The sequence below is a fragment of the Meles meles genome, chromosome 15, assembly GCF_922984935.1.
Source record: "Meles meles chromosome 15, mMelMel3.1 paternal haplotype, whole genome shotgun sequence".
In the NCBI taxonomy this organism is placed as follows: domain Eukaryota; kingdom Metazoa; phylum Chordata; class Mammalia; order Carnivora; family Mustelidae; genus Meles; species Meles meles.
In genome coordinates, this window is record NC_060080.1 from 31,298,723 (window position 1) to 31,321,226 (window position 22,504).

The following is a 22,504-nucleotide window of genomic DNA, read 5'->3' on the forward strand; positions in this document are numbered from 1 at the left end:
GCTTGAATTCTTATCTTACCCAAAGCCCTATGGGTAAAAGGGGATTTTCAAAGTGTATGCATACTACAGCTAATGATGTTCATGACTCAAGTAACACCATTAAACTTTGAAATGGAGGTCTGTATGAATATGGTTAATATCAGGGTTTACCCCTGAAGCTTAACAAACTGAGTATTAATATTGAACACAAATCAAAAATCTAGTTAGAAACATTTTATTTAAATGTGCCAAATAAAAACCCACATTTTCAGACCATAGGATGTTAATACATTCAACAAAAATTTATATTATCTTACTGCTGTGAAATTTACAGAGTAATAATCCAAATCCATTTTGATTAGATTGTTGAAATACCCTTCCTAGGTTACACTTTTGACACCACAAATCCCTTATAATAATGTAAACAAAATAACTTTTCCCTAAAAGGTGAACTTGAGAACTTCAGTCCACTCTTTCAGGACTTGCACTTCTTCGCGGACTTCCTGATGGGGAACGACTAAAAAGAAAAACATTAAGTTCGGCACTGATTAGTAATTACTGAAATTTACTCTTCTCATGTACATGTTAGGGCAAAACTCAATTACAATAAACTCAAAGGTGGTCAAGGGCACTATATATAGCAGAAAACGAAAAACCGAAAGACTTACATACAAATCCTTTGTCCCTGTTTAAGATTAGGCTTAATAGCCTCCCTGCTACAATTGCAATTTGAACTCTGGGAGGTTTTGATCATTAAGTAGCAACTAATACTAATGAGCAAGATAATATTTTAGCTGTAAGATTTCAAAATAAACATTTTCCCTTCCTGTGGGTACTTCATATACCTATCATCCCATGTAGAGGAAAAAGCAGTTATTATACAGTTAAATTATACAGTTAAAGGTTCACAGCACTAAACATCTTAATAACCATCCTAACATTTCATGACTAAATATCCCTCAAAAATACAAGCTAATATTGGAAGTGGGAAAAGCAATCATCTAAGAAACTTAGTATCTAGTAACATATATAGCACCAATTCTCCAAAGAGCTCAAAGCCTGCAAAAGTAAGCAGTAAGCAAAACAAATTCCACAGAGGCCACACTTGACAGTTAAGATTTGGCAACAAATTATTTAGCTTACCTTCTTTTTGGAGATGGAGATCTGGACTTTGATCGGCTGTCAAAACATGAGAAATGCTATTAAGAAAAAGTACTAACCAGTCCCTTTCTTATAATCACAGTATCATGAAATGAACCCCCACGTTGCCCTGAGCTTAAAATTAAAAGGTCAGGCTGTATAGTTAAACTGAAAAAGAACCTACCAGTTTTGCAAACAGACGCCAATCTTGCAGTAACTGTTCATAAAATGAGCGGACTGCTTCTCTGTATCACAATTAATCTTTACATTCTGCTTTAAGCACAATTATCTCAGAATGCTTCTCCATGTGCCCATCAGTTCTAACAAGGCCTCTTCATGTAACCCCAAAGCCAGAAACTTCCTCACTATAGCCTGACATTTCCTTGTCCAGGAAGTCAGCCTCAATAGGCCATAAGAGCAGTTCTAAAGTTCAGTTTGCTAATAAGGCACTGTGTCCCACCAACACCGAGGCTTAAAGTTAACATCTGAAATTTCAACAAAACACTTTGAACTCTTTGGATATTGGTGCCATATAACTAGAAGAGCATTAATCAGATTTTTACCCTACCTGCTTCTTGGTCGTGAAAGAGACCTGGATCTTGATCTTGACCTCGACCGTGATCTTAATGAAAAGAATAACAAATTATACCATTAGTTCATAGGAACAATCTTTAAACACTACTGAGCACTTTATGAGGTAAACGAAGAATAGAGAAACTAGAATTAATAAGCAAGACACAGGGCGCTTGGCTGACTCAGTGGGCTGGGTATGCGACTCGATCTCAGGGGTTGGCAGTTAAGAGCCCAAGCTGGGTGTAAAGGTTACCTTGTGTGTTTTTTTTAGATGAAGTATTAAAAACAAACAAAAAAAAAAACCAAGCAAGACACAACTCTTTCCTTGTATCAGCCTAAGACTAGACGAATAACACTTTCAATAAGCTCTGGTATCAAAATAAAGAACCACTTCAAATATTTGGTTCTATCATACTCAATGAGCTGGGCTGTTTAATGAGCTGGGCTGATTATCACAGTTCCTGTACAAAGGTACATTTCTTACAGAGTATACAGTATCGAAGAAAAATTAAAAATGGGTTTTAAGAGTTTGGTTTAATTCTATCTTCAAAGAATCAAACCAACATCACACAGACCCCTAAACAGAGACTTCAATTCTTCTGATAAACTCAGTATAAAGTCATAACTGGTTCTTAAGACTTTATCCTTAGATCATCAAGCTTTCATGGCTCAGGACCGCGAATTTGTCAAACAAACTAAATCTGGCTCTAAAATACACACACTGGGGTCCGGCAATCAAATTAAGCACATTTATGAGTCTATAGCCTTCTCAAGTGAACTAAAAGTTTAGAACCCCTACATTTAGAGATTTTGTGCTGTTATTTAACAGTTAACTCCCAGTGGCATTCCCTACTAGTGACTTAACTGTAGTACGGTCTACTTCTCATTTTCTAGGATCTTACTCTCTTCTATCACCTTTAAAGGACTTCCACAAAGGGAATAAAAACAAAACTAATGTTCTTAGTTTGATTTTAACTTCTTACATTTTGGTATAAGTCTCTGGTTAAAAACAGGCCACATCTGCTCACATGTATGCTACTAAACAACTTCCCATGGTCTCAAATTGACCCCCCCATCACTCCAAAAAGGAGAAAATTTATGTTTCAACTGCTTCTAAGTCTCCTCCCCGTTCTACTGGGCCTCCTTACCAGAGATCAAGCAACTATCACCTTTGAGAGGTAGCATCATTTACCTAGACAGACATAATCTGACTCTAGAGTTCAGCAACTCTAGAGTGCTCACTGAAGGACTTGAGGATTTGTGCTCTGGACCATCCTCTACCATGACCTCTTCAACAACCCTTTAAAAATCTGATTGGACTTTTATCTGTACAATTATGGTAATACCCATTTACAGGTCATGTATAAATTCAACTCTTAGGTCTCAAAATATCTTTTGAAGCAATCCATTCTATTAGGTCTTTAAGACACTCATTGTCTTAAAGTTCAGTCATTAAGACGTGACAATCCAAATACAAATAAGGGAAAAAAATGTTACATACTGGAAATACCTCGATCCTTTTATAGAACCAGACCTAGATCGTCTGAGTGAAGCTGATCTTGATCTACGAAGAGACACAGATCTTGATCGTCGTGGAGATGCTGATCTTGACCTAAAAAATAAATCAAAGTTTAAGTCTTATGTCCAATTAAAATTTCATTTGGTAAAACTTATATTAAGTAATTTTTCCTCACCTCCTTCCCCTGCTCCTGCTTCGTGAGCGAGAGTATCGCCTACCTCTGGATCTCGAATGTGATCTAGACCGTGACCTAATTTTTAAGTTAGAAAATAACAAAATGTTAGATGGCAACTCGTTTTTAGAGTTTGTGTGCCTCTGCTGAAATCAAATCTCAAAACTATTTAACTTTAGGTCTCATTTGGAAATAAACTCTGGGCCTATTAGCTTTTTTTTTTTTTTTTTTTTTTACTACCTAAAAAAAGATTTGTTAAAAGCTGAATTACATTTTAGAATTACATAATATAAAACACTGTAATTTGTATTTAAAATAAACCTTGCAAGTTTGCAGGTCGACCCTCTTTGGCCCATGGTCTAGTAGATCTAGACGATCTAGAAGTATCTATAGCCGATCGCTGCATCTAGATGTTTTCTTCAATCTAACGACGATCAAACTGACAGCCAAATGAGCCAGGTGAGGCTTGATTGACGCAAGAAGATTTTTCTAGCTGGGAATGTGGTCAATCTGGTGTTCCTCTTTCTAAACCGGAGGGGGCCCCAATGTAAGCCAAATTTACTGTTACGGCGATCACCGTCTCAAATTTTCTGCCCTTTAAAGAATAAGGTGAAGCTAGGTGTAGATGACTCGAGGGGATCTGGCCTCTTATGCTGATCACCTCAAGGTCTAGGAGGATCTTAATTGTCGGATTTGCAAGGCGCCTCAGCATGATATCATAAGGCTCGTGACATTCTGAATCAAGGCGACTGACTCAAACGAAGAAACCTGAAAGGTTTTGACCAGGTTGATTATTAATATATTAACATTTGTTTAATTAAACAAAAATTGTAAAATACACCTGTACAATTAACATTCAAGTTTATAGAAAATACTAGTTTGTGCCTTGCTAATAAAAAAATTACTTGATTAACTAGTATACCAACCATTCCTCTATTAAAATAAATACCTGCTTCGCCGCCGGCGGCTATAACGATGACAATCATAAGCATAATGTCCCTTTTCGCCACACTCATAGCATCTATCATTGGGATCAAAGGGACGTCGGGCGGGTGGTCTATCAAAACGAGATCTCCGAGGCATGCCTGTTGATAATTCAACTCTCACTCTGGAACCACAAATCACCCTATAAAAGAAATCAACAAAATTCGAATGCTAAAGAATACACATCACTTCTAAATTTACAACTTTCCAACCACTCTTTTCCTTCACAAACTTTGGCTATCTTTATAAACCCTCCACCTGTGCCCCCTTCATATATATCTTAAAAACATACAGAATCATGATTAGCTATTGAGTCTCCTCCAGATTACAGAATCCAAGCTTATCACCTCGCTCAATACCCAGACCAGAGAAATATTTCATAACCATCTTACTTACTTCCCATCCAGGCCTCGCACTGCATCTTCTGCATCTCTAGGATCTTCAAATTCCACAAAGGCAAATCCTGGAGGATTTCTCGCAATCCACACAGTTCTTAAGGGACCATAATAACTGAAAGCCCTTTCTAACTCTCCTTTGCCGGCACCGGTTCCCAGATTACCAACATACACCTTGGTTTCTGTTTAAAAACGCAAATAGAACAACGCATGTTATGCAAAATTTTGCCTAAGCTTAAGTGAATCCTGGGCCCCAAATAGGCCAGCCTTAAGACTGTGCAAAGCTCGTTTAATGCTTTATCAAAGATTTAATTTAGCCTTAAAACCAGCAAAGCCCATTATATTTTGAAAAGCTAGGCGTATGACAAAGATCTTTACATTCTAATAAGGAAATAACCTCCAAAACAGAAGCACAGACACGTGGTAGGATATTCCGAGGCGTGGGGCGGGCTCCGCCCCGGCCCCGCCCCCGAGTCCCGGCAGCCCCGGGCGCGCGGGGAGCGCGCGGGCCGGCAGCGTCGGCAGCGGGCGGGCCCCGGCAGGGGCCGGACCGGGAGAGCGGGGCTGCGCCGGCTCTCGTCCTCCGCGGCAACCGCCCCAGGCGCAGGCTCGCCCAGACTCCAGCTCCCCGCCCCAGGGCCATAAACCGCGCTCGAAAAAGCTAAAAGAGAAAAGAAACCAGCCGCCAGACGAAAAGATTAGATCTCCCTTCCCACTCCTCAATTCGACCGATTGTCTGACGAGAATGCGCAGCTCGAAGCTGCCACACTTTTTGTTCAGTCTCAAATTCACCCGATTTTACGGCTGCGACCAGATCTGTCTGCTAAAGTGGCGGGAAAGCACCAAGGAAATGCGCCACCACGGTCGTCAATGTGCGCAAAATGGCAGCCGAGATCGGGGGGGTGGGGGGGCAGGCGGGCGGCTCGAAGAAGGGCAACATGGAAACAGGATCGTCGGCCTGCCTCGAGCTGTGGTGGAAGATGAAATCGCCCAAGAATGAATACGGAACCCACCACAGACCTGCACCCGCCATCCCCCGGCTGCCTTCCATACCCCGCCCCCGCGGCCTCTGGCTTCGTATGGTGTGCGCCGAAGCCGCCATTACGCACGCGGAATAACCGTCTCCCAACCGCCGCGCCAACCCCACGGCCTCGCAATACTCACTACGTCCACAGCAACGTCCCTTACTGGGCCCTGGCCTCTTACCTCCTCCATACCGTCCATAACGCGACATGATGACGGGCCCGCGAGCTCGGCTCTTTCAGCTCGCAGTGCCCAGGGAGCTAGGAGTACAAAAGCTGCAAACCCCCTCCAATGGCCAACGGTCCCGGCGGCACTACGAGGAAGAGTCTGGGTTCACGTTTATATATGCGGCGGCTGCGTCTCTCTGCGCATGCGTCATTTCGACGTTCTGCGCGGCACAAAGGAGCTGGGCGGAAACAGTGGAGAAGCGGCGCGGAGGGAACTGAGGAGGCTAAGACGCTGGGAACGGGCGGAGGGATACGTTTCCATGGGAACGTCAGACCGCGCCTGTAAACCTGTGGACTTCCCCGCGGTGTCCCGCCCCCTCCCCTCCCCCTTTTCCTTACCCTCCCCATTTTCCTTCCCTTTTCCCTCCCTCCTTTCATTCCCCCCAGTCTAGGGACCCTCAGCTCTAGTAATCTTACTACAGGTACATTAGACCGGCCTTATGAAAGGCTGTAAAATTTAACCGCTGATGTTGCAGCTACCGCCGCCTTTCTGCTGGGGGACCTGCCCTAGACGGCTACACAGTCATCTTTGGGGCTCATCGGAGGTAATCGGGAGTTTGGCCAGGGTGAGAACTTCATGAACCCCGCCATTCTGACTAATGGTCACTGCACCCTGGGCCTCAAAAGGAGTAACACCCCAGGGACTGCACCGACGCTCCAGCCCCTATAGAACCAATTTTCACCAACACTATACGAATTCTTAGGAGTCTGGGGGACAAAGAAATAGAATTCTGTTTCTTTTGCCGGTTATAATGTATCTGTGCAAAAACCCTAAATCCTTAAAGCATTCTAGCTAGGGGCAATTACGAAATTATTTCCATTTGAAGCACAGAGTTAAACTTGTGCTTACTTTCTAGTGCTTTCTGCTCTGTATTGTGGTAACACATCTCATCCACTAATACTCATATCCTGAGGAGTGGGACTTGAAGCTGTCTTTGAGTAACAGCCTTGCTGCTCAACCACTCTCTATATAAAATAAATGTAAACTTTTTCTTTAGATAGAATCGCTTAAAATTCAGTTTTGATTTTTTAATTATTAAGCTTAGTTGACAATGTTATATTAGTTTCACAAGTACAACGTAGTGTTTCAATAATTCTTTACTTGATGTTTGCGGTAAGTGTAGTCACCATCTGTCACCCATACAACATTATTGCAATATTATTGACTATATTTCCTATGCTATACTTTTCAGTTTTGATTTTACAATGTATTTGCCAAAAACCAAGTCTACAAATGCAGATTTTTCTTTTTCACCAGCCACACACAAAAAAGACATTACCCCATAAATACTTGGAATATGAGTTGAAACTGCTGCACATGAAAGATGAAATCCTTAGATATTTGTATCTCTATCTTTCTCATCTGTAACTTCACATGATGTATAAACATGTATGATACAGACTACAGGAGAAAGGAAATTTAGTTGTTTAATGAACTATGGATCCTTCTTCACAATGCTACAAATTCATACACTTTTTTTCAGATTTATCAAATTATGGAAAGAATATATCCATTGCAAAAAAAATTCTAGCAGGAAACTGAAGTTATATAGAATATGTTATATTTGTTCTCATTTTTTCTTTTTTTTAAGGTTTTATTTATATATTTGTCAGAACAAGCAGGGGGAGCCACAGGCAGAGGGAGAGCTAAGCCGGATGCGGGACTTGATCCCAGGACTCTAGGATCATGGCTGGAGCTGAATGCAGACACTTAACTGGCTGAGCCACCCAGACACCCCAGTTCTCCTTTAGTTTTATTGATTTTTGTTTACCACTTAACTGGGTTCTTCTCAAAGGATTAAATGATAAAGATCTTTTTATATACTTCCTGGAAGACAGAGTATCAATTCTGTAAAGGCTCACTAATTTCACTTTCTTCTATTAAGAAATTATGGGGACACCTGGGTGGCTCGGTCTATTTCGCCTCAGGTCATGATCTCAGAGTTGTGAGATCAATCCCACCTCACCCTCCACCCTGGGTGAGAAGCCTGCTTAAGATTCTCTCTCTCCCTCTAGCCCTCCCCCCTCCCTCTCAAAGGAAAAAAAAAAAAACTTATGAGAAGTGCTGTTGGACAAAGAAAGCATAGGTAACTTATATTGAAAGATAGTACTCAGGCTACAATATGAATGAAAGATAGTACTATTAGGCTACAATAAATGGTTTTTGTTTCTGAATACAAAGTCTATTGTACTAAAGAGAACTTTTTTTCCTAAGATTTTATTTATTTACTTGACAGAGATCACAAGTAGGCAGAGAGAGAAGGGGGGAAGCAGGTTCCCTGCTAAGCAGAGAGCCCAATGCGAGGCTCGATTCCAGGACCCTGAGATCATGACCTGAGCTGAAGGCAGAGGCTTAACCCTCTGAGCCACCCAGGCACCCCACTAAAGAGAATTTTGAAGATGTAATACTGTAAAAAATATGAAAAGAAGCAGTTTTCCAACTTGTAACAAACAGCTTTCAAGCACATTAAAGGAAAATGGGTAAACCTTGACGGGCTTGCCTTTCTCTCTAGAGACAGGTGCTTTGATAACTCTAATTATAGGTTATTTATCTCTATTAGAAGAGGACCGATTCTAGGCAGGGCTTTGCTATTCTAGGTACCTTGAAAAAACAGTAGTTCTGCATAGTATTTTCATACACTATTCTACTGAGCACTCTTTCTCTGAGAAAACATAACCAGTTCTTTTCACTACATGTGAATCCAAACGAGGAAGATATTATTGTACAGAGTACTTTAATTCCCACTGATTCTTTTGAAATCAGTTTCAGCCACATAAACTTCTGCCCATAGCATTGTGATTTAAATTAAGATCATGTTCCCAGATTCAAATGCAATATAAATGCTGTTTAATTCAACAAACATTCTAAGATTTTTCTAATATGAAATATTAAGTAATTCTTAATATCTTACTGTTGTTAAATATTTATTATTAGTTTAGGAGAGGGTGAGTCAATTATTAATCCTTTTACAGCAGCTTTCAAAATTTATCTGCATTTCCTAGGTTTAGTTTTTCTAGAGAAGCATTAAAGAAAAAATTCATTCTTATTTTCTTCTCCATTTTAGTTTCACTTTTAAATCACTGTCACTATTTTAAGCTTGTATATGAATACCTTAAAATAAAAAAAAATTTAGAACCTTTTGCATAGGTATCTATTTTTAATGTAAAGAAATAGTCTGTACATCTAAACACTAGTCTTTTAATATGTATTTATTATGTACTGTATATATATATGTCTTATGGGTCAGTCCCAACAGCTATATTCAACTACAACTTGCTTTTTTTTCAACCTTTCATAATCTTCAATTCCCTCTACAATGCTCTTACAATTCTCAGAATCATGTTTATAATTCTTACTTACTGTATAAAGAAATAAACTTTTCATTAGCCAAGTACTGGACTGTGATCAGTACAGAAGTATGGAGATGGGGGTGAGGGAGCAACAGTTAAAGAATGCCAGTGCCTTAACCAACCTCAAAGAGTGAAACCAGGAAGAGCGAAAACGTGATGCAAGAGTGATCCACTGATACAAATATTTCCTAAATAGGTGGCTGAGGTGTATAAAACAGTCTAGGCAGAATGAGGCTTTCTGAAGAATGCCTGATTGTATTAAAAAGTATGAAACTGTAGAGCCATCAAATTATGGTGTTCAATTATGTTGTTCCTTATCTAAAGAAAGAATATTAAGGAAAGGGACTTGGTCAGCTTGTTGTCTTAACTAGAGAGAGCTAGACTGGCTTGGATGGAGTTTAGCTGTTCATTCAGCACTGAGGAGAGAACCTATGTTATTAGCCATCCCTCAGCTATACTTAAAGATTACTGCTCAAGACCATTGACTTCTCTTATTTTATGTTTTGATGCTGATCTTTTAATCCCTGGAAAGGAATATCATCTACTGTAAGTTAACAAAAATGATTTTTGTTCATGAATTCTTTCCTTAAATCAGGTGTAATAGGGGCACCTGGGTGGCTCAGTGGGTTAAAGCCTCTGCCTTTGGCTCAGGTCATGATCCCGGGGTTCTGGGATCGAGCCCCCGCATCAGGCTCCCTGGGAGCCTGCTTCCTCCTCTCTCTCTGCCTGCCTCTCTGCCTACTTGTGATCTCTGTCTGTCAAATAAATAAATAAAATCTTTATAGAAAAAAAAAAACAAAAAAAACAGAGGTAATACACTTTTTGGTAGGTATAATAATATAGTATAGTATAACATAGTATAGTATAATGATTAAGGTAGATGAGTATAGTGTAATGATTAAGAGCATAAGCTCATGGAGTGTGACATTTGGGTTTGAAGCTTGGCTCCACGATTTAATAGCTGCTTACCCTTGACCAAGTTGTTAATCTCCTGGTACTGCAGCTTCCTCATCTGCAAAATGGAGTTAGGGAAACAAGGAATTTTATTGAATCATTAGTCTAACCACCTCGTTTTTCAAATGAGACTAAGACCTAGAATTGTAACACAGTGAGTACAGTGGTTCTCAAATCTTGCCACAAGGACTATCAGAACGTTGATAAAAATATCTCCAATTTCAGAAAACTAGGAATGACTGCCAATCACTCTTGGGAAGAACCATCTTTTATTCTGTGAATATGTCTTATTTTTTAAAGTGTTCCTCCCCCGCTTTTAAAATTTATTTATTCATTTGAGAGAGAGAGTGACAGAGAGCACAAGCAGGGGGAAAGGCAGAGAGACAGGAAGAAGCAGACTCTGCCCAGCTGGGAGCCCAGTATGTGGCTCAATCCTAGGACTGGAGATCATGACCTGAGCCAAAGGCAGATGCTTAACCATATAAGCTACTCAGGTGCCCCATCCCCACCCGCCTTTTTAATGAAAGGATGCTAAGAGTTGTTTGGTTTTTTTTTTTAATTTTATGTTTCTTTTTCTTCCTTTAAGTTTGTTTATTTTTGGTAATCTCTACACCCAACTTGGGGCTCGAGCTCACAACCCTGAGATCAAGAGTCAGCATGCTCCTCTGACTGAGCCAGCCTAGCACTCTTCTTCATGGTTTCTTGGTAGAGAAAAGTTTGTGGGGGTGCCTGGGTGGCTCAGTTGGTTGGTTGTCTGCCTTTGGCTCAGGTTGTGATCCCAGGACCCTGGGATAGAGCCCTATGTCTGGCTCCCGGCTCAGCAGGAAGCCTGCTTCTCTTTCTGTGCCTGCTGCTACTCCTGCTTGTGCTTTTTTTCTGTCAAATGAATAAATAAAATCTTAAGAGAAAAAAAGAAAGAATAAAAGGAAGGAAGGGAGAGAGGGAGGGAGGGAGGGAGGGAAAGAAAGAAAAGAAGAAAGAAAGAAAAAAAGTTTTCCAGATCTACCTAGTTGCCAAAATCCAAGTCTGGAATCTCTAGTTAAGAACAAAGTATGAGGGGCGCCTGGGTGGCTCAGTGGATTAAGCCGCTGCCTTCGGCTCAGGTCATGATCTCAGGGTCCTGGGATCGAGTCCCGCATCAGGCTCTCTGCTCCACAGGGAGCTGCTTCCTCCTCTCTCTCTGCCTGCCTCTCTGCCTGCTTGTGATCTCTCTCTCCGTCAAATAAATAATTAAAATCTTAAAAAAAAAAAAAAGAAGAACAAAGTATGACAGGGTTCCTGGCTGGCTCAGTCGGTAGAAGATGTAACTCTTGATCTCAGGGTCTTGACTTCAAGCCCCACCTTGGGCACAGAGCTTACTTTAAAAAAAAAAAAAAAAAAAAAGAAGAATGACTTCACCCAGTAAAAAATAGAAAAAAAAAAAAACAAACCCACAGAAACAGACAAGAAGAACCACAAAAAAAAATGTCTATCCTTACTAAAAATGCAAATTAAGACAACATGCTATTTTTTTCAGGAGTACAGTGAAATTGGCACTTATACGCAGTAATGGGAATGTGAAATAATACCATATATTTGAGGGTCAGCTTTGCACTATGTTGTTTCCTTCTTTTACAAAGCACTTTTATAGCCTATACACCCCCCACACACACACTTTAGAATATATAAAATTTAATTCTTCCAAAATATCCTTTAACTTTTTTCTAATTCAGATAGAACATTTACAGCTAGCATATAATTAAAAAAATTTTTTTTTATTTCAACAAGGCTCCATGCCCAACTTGGAACTTGAAATCATGACTCTGAGATTAAGAATCACGTGCTCTACCAAAGGGCCAGTCAGGCATCCCAATTACTATATAATTTTGATATAGTACAGAGTATGGTCGCCTGTGTGACTGATCTTTCTTTGGCAAAATGGTCCCCAGCAATTTGCACCTCATTGGTATGGAGTATGATTCCCCACAGTCCATGATCACTGTCTCAGCCTGTGTTTACAGCCATATTGCAGCATGAATATGAATTGGAAAAAGTATTAAGTTGGGAAGACAGGCAACATATGTTCTCATCTTTTTTGTTGTTGTTCTCATCTTTATTGTCAACTAATCATATTATCTTAGATGTATTACAAACTTTCTGGGCCTCATTCTTCTCTCAAAAGAATGCTCAAATCAAAAGAGGGCTCTAGCTCCCAATGATCTTACTAAATGTTGGTATTCACTGAGTATTTACTATGTGCCAGACATTATACTTAGTGTTTTACATATGTTAACTCTTTTTTTTCACTTTATAAATAAAAGCAAACTGCTCATTTCTGAACAAACCTCTGCCCCTTCCCTTATGCCATTATCTTTATAATATTAATATTCCTTCATTGTTTCTATGACCAGTCTAGTCCTATCTATGATAGTCCTACTCATACTTAAAAACTTAGCTTAACTGTATTACTTCCTAGAACCAGAGAAATTAAATTATTTGCCCAAGGCCATCCAGCTACCTCTTTGATGAATATAGTCTGAGTTAATGAAAAGAGCAATGACCTGGGACTTAGAAGACTTGAAATTGAATCCTGTCTCTGCAACTTACTACTTGGTTTTAGAAAGATCATTTAAGTGTTTTAGACATTTGTTGTCTCATTTGTATTCATTCATGTAAGATACGTTCAAGCATACTTTGAAAAATGATTCAAAGCTAATAATCATATCAAATTTTTGAGTTATTTTGGATTGCAGTGTTGTATGCTCTTCTGTACTTAGCTCAATTATTCCATTGAGTTTTGTGGAGAAGATCCAGGGGTGCCTGGTTGGCTCAGTCAGTTAAGCATCTCCCTTCATTTGACTCAGGTCATGATCTCGGGGGTCCTGGGATTAGGCCTTGTGTTGGCCTCTCTGCTCAGTGGGGAGTCTCCTCCCTTTCCCTCTGTGTGCTCTCTCTCTCAAATAAATAAAATCCTTTAAAAAAGATTATTGATTATCCATGTAATATTAAATTGAGAATGTAAAAACTCTCTTAAATTATAAAAAATAATTTACTTTTGCTATAGATAATGGAAAATACAGAAAAGCAGAATGAAAAAAAAAAAAAACCAAAAAGCCTACATGGTTTAACTTTCCCAGTAAAATATTTGTCTTGTTCACTGCTGTAGACCAAGCATCTTAGAACAGTGCCAGGTACAAAGTAGATGTTCAATAAATTATTGCCAAATGACTTATTTATTTTTTAAGATTTTATTTACTTATTTGACAGAGAGAGAGAGAGAATATAAGCAGGGAGAGAGGCAGAGCAAGAAGAGGGCTTCCCACTGAGCAGGGAGCCCTACCAGAGCCAAAGGCAGATGCTTAACTTTTGGGGGGCAGCCCGGGTGGCTCGGTCAAATAAGCATTTGCCTTGGTTCAGGTCATGATGCCAAGGTCCTGGGATTGAGTCCTGCATGGGGCTCCTTGTTCAGCAGAGAGTCTGCTTCTCCCTCTACCCTTCCCCACTGCTCATGATCTCCCTTTCTCAAATAAATAAAATCTTAAAAAGAAGAAGTTTGGGGTGCCTGACTGGCTCAGTCAGAAGAGTTCAAGCCCCACATTAGGTGCAGAGATTAAATAAATTTTTTAAAAATTAAATAAAATTAAACAAGTTAGTTTATGCTGTACTGTTGACTAGGACTGTGAGCTCTGCAGTCCAACCACCTGGGTTTGAATCCTATTCTCTCTACGCACACCAACTATAATTTTGGGCAAGTCACTTAACTTCACTGGGATTCAGTTTCCCCATATGTAAGAGAAATGACAATAATACCCACTTCATCCAGTTGTGAGAAGTATATGGTATAAGCCTGCAAAATTATAGGCTTTTTTTCCTGATTACAAGTATCAGGTTGATTGTGGAAATTATATAATAGCACAAATACCAGACTGTGAATTTTGTGAGGGCAGGGTCCAAATCCATCTCATTAACTATGGTATACCTAGTTCCTAGCATAGTCAGTATCATACAGTAGGTGCTTAATAGCTACTGAATGTTGTTAAATAAAGAATATAAATGTTATCCTTAATCCCACCACTCAGATATAACCATTATTAATAATCTGAAATTTATAGTTCTAATTTTTACCTATGCATATATCACTTTGGAAAAAATTATATCACATAGTTTCATAAAAACCTTCTGTTTTTTACTTAGTATATGTGATGGTTAATTTTATGACTCAACATGACCGTTCCGCAGGACCAGACATTTGACCAAGTATTATTCTGGGTGTGTCTCTGAAGGTGTTTGGATGAGATTAGCATTTGAATCAGTAGACTGAGTAAAGCAGATTGCCTCCCCTGTTGTGGGTGGGCTGCATCCAATCAATTGAAGACCTGAATAGAACAGAACAAAAGGCTGAGCCACAGTCAATTCCTCCTCTGTGACTGCTTGATCCTGGACATCAGTCTCTTCCTGACTTAGGGCTATAACTGAAGTATTGGCTCTTTCCAGATTTTGAGCCTGTTGCCTTTCAGACAGAATCTATACCATTGGCTCTTGGGTCTTTCAGCTAGTCAATTACAGATCTGGAGACTTCTCAGCCTCCAGAATTACAAGAGCCAATTCCTTATTTTACATATTATTTTGTATATATCTGGCATTCATTATGATTCTCTGGAGAATGCAGATTAATATAGTGTATTACACCAAAAAGAATTTCCCAAGTCCTTAAATATTCTACAACATTATAATGTTTGCAATAGTATTCCATTTCATTAGTATCCACTACTGTAAGAAATTTACATGCTTTTCATTTTTTGTATTATAATGCCGAAGTGTATATATACCTTCTAAAGATATTTATGTATATCCCTGATGGTGTCCTTAGACTAACTCCATAAGTGTAATTACTGGATCAAAGAGTATAAAAATAAAATGTAAAAGCTCAGGTACCAAGGTGGCTCAGTCAGTTAAGCGACTGATTCTTGATTTCAGGGTTGTGGGACCAAGCCCCATGACAAGCCCCATGGGCAAGACCCTGCCAGACTTCATGCTCAGTGGGGAGTCAGCTTTGGGATTCTCACCCTCTCCTTCTGCCCTTCCCCCCGACCCTCCTAAGATAAATAAATCTTTTTTAAAAAATGTAAAAGCTGGGACGCCTGGGTGGCTCAGTTGGTTAAGCGGCTGCCTTTGGCTCGGGTCATGATCCCGGCGTCCTGGGATGGAGTCCCACATCCGGCTCCTTGCTCTGCAGGGAGCCTACTTCGCCCTCTGCCTCTGCCTGCAGCTCTGTCTGCCTGTGTGCTCTCTCTCTCTCTCTCTAATAAATAAATAAAATCTTAAAAAAAAAATGTAAAAGCTGGGGTACCTGGGCAGCTCAGTGGGCTAAGCCTCTGCCTTAGGCTCAGGTCATGATCTCGGGGTCCGGAGACTGAGCCCCGCATTGGGCTCTCTGCTCAGTAGGGAGCCTGCTTCCCACTCTCCCTCTGCCTGCCTCTCTGCCTACTTGTGATCTCTCTCTGTCAAATAAATAAATAAAATCTTTAATAAATAAATAAATAAATAATAAAAAATATAAAAACTTTTAAAACTTGTTGCCAAATAGCTCTCCAAAATGGTTGCAGCCACTTATATACCAGTCCACAAAGCTACTTGGTTTTCTGCACCTTCATTAACACTGGATCAATTTTTTTTAACCTGCCAAATTTCACTTTTAAGATGGATATGTTATTTTTTTAATTTGCATTTTTTTAGTTACAGTGAGATTATGCTTACTGGCAGTTTGTCTATGTCCTTTGTTGATTTTTCTTTGGGGTGTTTTTCCTAGCTTAGCGATTCTTTGGATATCTTACTATATTAAGGACATCAGCTCTTTGTAGTATTCACTGGTACATTTTTCTGAATCTCATAGTTTTAACAGTTAAATGATTACTTCATCTTGAATTTATCTTAGTATATATAAATTGGAAACTGTTATTAGTCATTCAATAAATGGTAATTTAATGACTAAGTGCCAGTCATTGTACTTGGCGATGAAGATAGATATAAAAGATGCTGAAAGAAGACAGATATTAAAAAAAAAAAAAATATATATATATATAGCAAGTGCTGGGATAGAGGTAAGTACAAGGCATCATGGGAACATACAGATGTTCACTTATCTTAGACTGAAAGAAGAGATCAAGAGATTCTCACATCTTCTACATCTCTGCTCAAATGTCACCTTACTGGGGAGGCTTGCCCTGACTACCCTACATAAAATACCAAGTACCACACACCCCATCACTCTTAAAATTCCCTACTCTGTCTTAAGCTGTCTTATTCTTCTTCATAGTGATATATCAACTGCTGACATGTTATTCATTTATTGTTTTCCTTCCCATCACAACATCCCTCTCCCTGCCAGAATGCCCCTCCCCTAAGAAAATCAGTTCCACGGGATTCAGGTCTTTGTTTTGTTCACTGCTATATCCCCAGCACCTAGAACAGTGCTCAGTATATTGAAGGAGCGCAATTCAATTTGTAGTAAATGAAGGACAGAAAGGAAGGCTCTTCTCTGTTAGTGCAAGAGACTTTTCTTCTTATCCAAGGATTTTCCTCCCTGCCTCTGTGCTCTGTGCTTCCCTCCCTGCCTCCTCTTCATTGAATATTCCTTTCTGAATCTTCAACTCTCCCTCTCTCTTTTACTCAAGTCCCTGCTTGACTGATCTTCCCAGCTCAATATTAGTGTTCCCTAATCCCTTCTCACTAGACTGATCCTTTTTTTTTTTTTAAAGATTATATTTTTAAGTAACCTCTACACCCAACGTGGGGCTTGAACTTACAACTCTGAGATCGAGAGTGTCATGCCCTACCAACGGAACCAGCCAGGCACCTTGCTAGTTTGAACATTTTAAAAGTAGATAAGCAGAGAGAGGTAAAGAAGACATTTTGGACAGAATACTTTAAGCAAAAGAATGATAGAATGACTCCACTGCAATCACCAAAAGCTGTGGTACTCTTGCACACAGCAGCCTGCATCCCAAACCTCATTTAAAACAATTCAGTGTGCACCTGCTCTATGTCAGGCCAAGGGGGTATGTGTAGAGAATAATGTATTGAGTATTTACTATGGATGCCAGGTACTATCCTGACCGCTTTATATATATTAATTTACCTAATTCTCCCAACCACTCTTCGGTAGAAGTACTATTAGTCCCTATTTGCAGTTGAGAAACAGAGGCACAGTAAAATCAAGCAAGTGGAGAATCAGGTTCAAACCTAAGCAGTCTAACTGCCCAGTCTGTGCATTTTATCATATTATACCATTTTACCATATTATAACCTTGTTAAAGAAGAATGGGGGCACCTGGGTGGCTCAGTGGGTTGGAGCCTCTCCCTTTGGCTCAGGTCATGATCCCAGGGTCCTGGGATCGAGCCCCACATCGGGCTCTCTGCTCCACAGGGAGCCTGCTTCCTCCTCTCTCTCTGCCTGCCTCTCTGCCTAGTTGTGATTTCTCTCTGTCAAATAAATAAAATATTAAAAAAAATTAAAAAAAAAAAAAAAAGAAGAATGTCCAGGGTGATTTGGAGGACAACAGAGAGGTACTGCCTTCAACAAAGTAGATCTGACATGGTTTGGTTACTGATGGATATGGGAGGAGGGAAAAAAAGAGATCTAGTGTGGATGATGGTACCAATCATCCAAAGAGGGAATAAAGGGGCGCCTGGGTGGTTCAGTGGGTTAAAGCCTCTGCCTTCAGCTCGGGTCATGATCCCAGGGTCCTGGAATCGAGCCCTGCATCAGGCTCTCTGCTTCGCAGGAAGCCTGCTTCCTCCTCTCTCTCTGCCTACCTCTCTGCCTAGTTGTGATTTCTCTCTGTCAAATAAATAAAATATAAAAGAAAAATAAAGAGGGAATAAAGAGTTGGAAGAGAAGGAGATGGCCTTAGGGGTCAATAAATAACATGTCTTTTCCTGCCCGAGTTCAGAACCCACAGGATATAGATGCAAGAGGCAGAAGGACACCAAAACATGACCTTTTTGATTAAGTTGATAGTTACTAGTTACTGTGATTTCACGTGTGATGTGCTGCCAAGTGGGCTCACTGATGCTTTATCCCCTAATTAAACTTTTACCCACCTGGTCCCAGGCACAGCTAGAGAGTAGAAAACTCTACCTGGTTTTTGGTTTCAGACTTTGAACAGCCATTTCCAAAAGGAGGAATTCAGAAGGCACAGAGCAACATTCTTCCAGGTTCTTTTATCAGCTCTCAGCAGAAAAGTCCCCTTATGGGAACATTAAGAATAAGGACACTTGGCGGGGAGAGGGTTGGGAGAGGTTGGTAAAAGAATAAACATTTTCAGTTATAAGATGAATAAGGTCTGAGGATCTACTATATAACATGGTGACTAGAGTTGATTATACCATATTATATAACTGAAATCTGCTGAGAGTAGAAAAATGTTCTCATCCCTCCAAACCATCATATCATAGATTTTAAATATCTTACAATTTGTCAATTTTATCTCAATAAAACTTTTAAGATGGAATGAGCCTTCACCATCAACATTTCTTTTTTTTTTTAAAGATTTTATTTATTTATCTGACAGATCACAAGCAGGCAGAGAGTCAGGCAGGGAGAGAGGGGGAAGCAGGCTCCCGTTGAGCAGGGAGACCGATGTGGGACGTAATCCGGGGCTCAATCCCAGGATGCTGGGATCATGACCTGAGACGAAGGCAGAGGCTTAACCCACTGAGCTACCCAGGCGCGCCACCCCCATCAACATTTCTGAAAACACATATGATCGACACAAGAATTTTTTGTTTACAAAGGACTTACTTCACTTGTTTCCTATGTATTACAGATGATTTGAACTTCTCAGAAATACCGCTTAGGTAAATAAAATGATCTTTCTTGCCCTCCCCCTTTGTCTGGTATAGATGAGGATATCGTAATGCTGCACCCACACTGTTAGTCTGTCTGCCTCCATTGTTACAGCAACGCCTCAGGCTGTAGAAGGGAGCCCCGTCCAGAGAGCAGAAGTGACCTCACTGTGGCTGCGTCACTCCCCTTCAGATACTGCCCATCTCTAAAGCAGGGAAGCAAATATGTCATTTACTCTAAGTAAAAGAGAAAATGATAAGGGGAGTAACTTTACATCATTCACTCTAAGTAAGGCAGAAAATGAGGACAAGTTTGAAGACGCCTATGAAGTTATCCCCGCGGCAACAACAATGACTCTAACCTCTTCCCTGGAAGAATGCACAACTGGATTGTATTTATTTCTGAATAACAGATACTCAGAGGCCATAGATCTCATTCATCCATGGTCGAAAAACAGCATCTACCATGCCCTGATTTATAACATTCTTATGGTTGTCAAGGCCATCTTGACTCTTGATCCCCTGGATCTACAGACTGGAATGACTGCCACAAAGGAGGCTTTGAAAACCTGTAACAGTTTCCGAAGAAAATCTAGGATGACAAGTTTTTCTCATCTCGTGAGTAAACAGGGAATAAAGGCTATCAAAGAGGAGGAATTGCATGCGGAAGTCTGCTATGCTGAGTGTTTGATTCTGAGAGCCACCATCACATTTATACAGGATGACAGTATGTTTGGTCTTCTTAAAAGCGCAATCAACATCGGGTTAAGTTATCAAATATACAAAGACTGTCAGCAAGTATTAACACAGATAACTTACAACCACAGAAAAACCTACCAAAACCTGGTTGGAGGAGTAAAATTTGGATTTGGAGCATTCAACCTGATATTATCGCTTGTGCCACCAAAGACCCTTAAACTGCTCAATATTGCTGGATATTCTGGTGATAAGGAGGTGGGCCTGACTTTGCTTCATGAGAGTGCATCTGAATCCCATATAAATAATATCTTAAGTGTTTTGACTCTCCTCTTTTACTACAGTTATGTCTATACAGCTGTTGGTGTTGAAAAGGGTCAGAACTCTGCTGTGGAGGACCTCTTCCTAATCTACCTCCAGAAATTTCCAAACTGTGTCATACTTAAATTTTTTCACGCACGTTTTAGTATGCTGAAAGGAAACTTTGAAAATGCACAGTTAGTATTAGAGGAGTGCATTTTGATTCAAAACGAATGGAAGCAGGTTCATCACCTGTGTTACTGGGAACTCATGTGGTGCCACATTTTTCTGCGGAATTGGAAGCAGGCTTACCGCTATGCTGATCTACTCTATCATAACAGCAAGTGGTCCAAGGCAATATACATGTACAGTAAAGCTATCCTACACGCTCTGCTTCCTTCGGAATCTGTCAGGTCAGGGAGTGAGGACATAAGCTCTCTCTTCTTAAAAGTGGATGGCCTGAGAATCAAAATCTTGGGAACTTCTGTGCCAATAGAAAAGTTTGCTGCTGAGAAGGGTCAGCGCTACGGCACTACCACGGGCTGGTTCACAGCCCAGCCCATTCTGGAATTCATTTACGTCTGGAGTGGTTTCCATGTCATGAGCAAAAAATTAGACCTTATTTCAAGCTGGCTCTCGATAATTAATAGAGGACAAGACCTTTTACGAGAAAATCCAAATAAAGAGTATGGCACAGATGACATCAGTTTGTTAAATTTACTGAAAGGTCTATGCCTGAAACACTTAGGCAGATATTCGACAGCTGAACAGTACTTTAATCGTGTCATTCAGAAGGAGAAATTGTTAAAATATGACCACTACTTAGTACCGTATGCTTATTATGAACTAGGAATTCTTCACTATCTAAAAGGAGATTATGACAGTGCAACAAAAAACCTAGACAACATAAAAAACTACAAAGACTATTCCATGGAAGCCCGATTACAGTTCAGGGCTCACATAGCTCTTGAACAAATAGCCAAAGAAAAGTGATGGTTTTGACACAAAGTGTGGTTTTGTTTATTATAAGTGAAGTATCTGCAACTGGCAAGGTAATTAACAGAAAAATCATCTCTTTGTGGAAGAAATCCAAGAAGAGGCAGCTGCTAAGAATCTGATCAGTAACAAGAAAGGAATTGGCCATCACTTTTCCCTCTTTCCTTTTCCTTACCTATAAAATGGAATGTCTTAGACCGGCAAATGGAGTCATGCACATTATTGAAAAAGAAAAGGCAACTGATGTACAGTTGACCCTTGAACAACACGGAGATTATGGGTGCTGACCCCCACGCAGTGAAAAATCTGCATATAACTTCTTACTCCCCCAAAACTTAACCACTGATAGTCTACTGTTGACCAGAAGCCTTATCAGAAACAGTTGATTAACATATTTTTTGTATGTTGCATGTATTATATACTGTATTCTTATAATAAAGGAAGCTAGAGAAAAAAGGTCAAGAAAATCATAAGAGAAAATATGTTTATAGTATTGCACCATAGCAAAAAAAAAATCCATGTATAATTAATCCTCTCAGTTCAAACCCATGTTGTTCAAGGGTCAACTGTATATTATGAAATATACTCTCTCATATGTTATGGGTTTTTCAATTATGTTAGGCAACATTTCCAAAAACTGAAAAATTTTGTTTTAACATCTCACTCGATAATGTATACAACTTGCAAATAAAATAGGAAAAGTAGCTACACCAGGAATCTCAGTGCCCTACAAATTTTTTTTTTTTTTAAGATTTTATTTATTTATTTGACAGACAGATCACAAGTAGGCAGAGAAGCAGGCAGAGAGAGAGGAGGAAGCAGGCTCCCGCTGAGCAGAGAGCCCGGTGTGGGGCTGGATCCCAGGACCCTGAGATCATGACCTGAGCTGAAGGCCAGAGGCTCAACCCGCTGAGCCACCCAGGCGCCCCGCCCTACAAATGTTTTTAATGTTAAAAGAAAGAAAACATTTACGGTCTTACTGACATTTTAGAACAATGATGCACCGAACAGCATAGTCTATGAATGTTTTTCCCTCTTAATAGCAATTTTTATTGGCTTTTATATCAGAGAAGATATTTTCCCCCATGTCTATTTTGCCTTTTACCTGTTGTAGTTTATTTTACCTTTTTTACTAGAAAACTCAACCTGGATATATAGTTTGCCACAGGGTAGAGAAGAACAAGCCTCACCCCCTACACACACACACACACACACACACACACACACACACACACACACACGCAAACCCTTTGAAGACAATTGGAAGAAGCAGGGAGGATAGATTCACTGGGTAGGAAAAAACAGGTTAGGCCTATGGAGGGAGACTTGAGTTACTTACTGGGCCCTCTCTTAGTTACCCTCCCAAAGG

The 22,504-nt window shown here is 40.0% G+C and overlaps 2 protein-coding genes across 5 annotated transcripts; one reads left to right on the top strand and one right to left on the bottom strand.

Annotated features, from left to right (window-relative positions):
- Positions 1–198: 198 nt before the first annotated feature.
- On the bottom strand, positions 199–6,116 carry SRSF7 (serine and arginine rich splicing factor 7). Of its 4 annotated transcripts, none has more exons than XM_045978786.1 (8): positions 5,969–6,116; positions 4,764–4,944; positions 4,333–4,509; positions 3,387–3,461; positions 3,203–3,304; positions 1,688–1,741; positions 1,123–1,158; positions 199–496 (listed from the first exon to the last, which is right to left on the bottom strand). In XM_045978786.1, the coding sequence occupies exons 1-8, from the start codon at positions 5,994–5,996 to the stop codon at positions 442–444; spliced, it is 708 nt and encodes a 235-aa protein (XP_045834742.1). In that variant the 5' UTR covers positions 5,997–6,116; the 3' UTR covers positions 199–441. The 4 variants fall into 4 exon arrangements, with proteins under 4 accessions (XP_045834742.1, XP_045834741.1, XP_045834744.1 ...); XM_045978785.1 differs by having other exon boundaries at positions 3,194–3,304; XM_045978788.1 differs by lacking the exon at positions 1,123–1,158.
- Positions 6,117–19,368: 13,252 nt separating this feature from the next.
- LOC123925570 (tetratricopeptide repeat protein 39B-like) lies at positions 19,369–21,132 on the top strand. The gene has a single exon (XM_045978884.1). It carries the CDS (start codon positions 19,369–19,371, stop codon positions 21,130–21,132), a length of 1,764 nt encoding a protein of 587 aa, XP_045834840.1.
- The last annotated feature ends 1,372 nt before the right edge of the window (positions 21,133–22,504 follow it).

Coding starts and splice junctions, on each gene's coding strand:
- SRSF7 (XM_045978785.1), bottom strand. CDS start 5,996: ATGTCGCGTTATGGACGGTATGGAGGAG. Junction 3,462..4,332: donor AGCCGCCGGCGGCGAAGCAG/GTATTTATTTTA, acceptor CTTAAAAATTAG/GTCACGGTCTAGATCACATT. Junction 1,159..1,687: donor CTTTCACGACCAAGAAGCAG/GTAGGGTAAAAA, acceptor ATGTTTTGACAG/CCGATCAAAGTCCAGATCTC.
- LOC123925570 (XM_045978884.1), top strand. CDS start 19,369: ATGTCATTTACTCTAAGTAAAAGAGAAAATGATAAGGGGAGTAACTTT.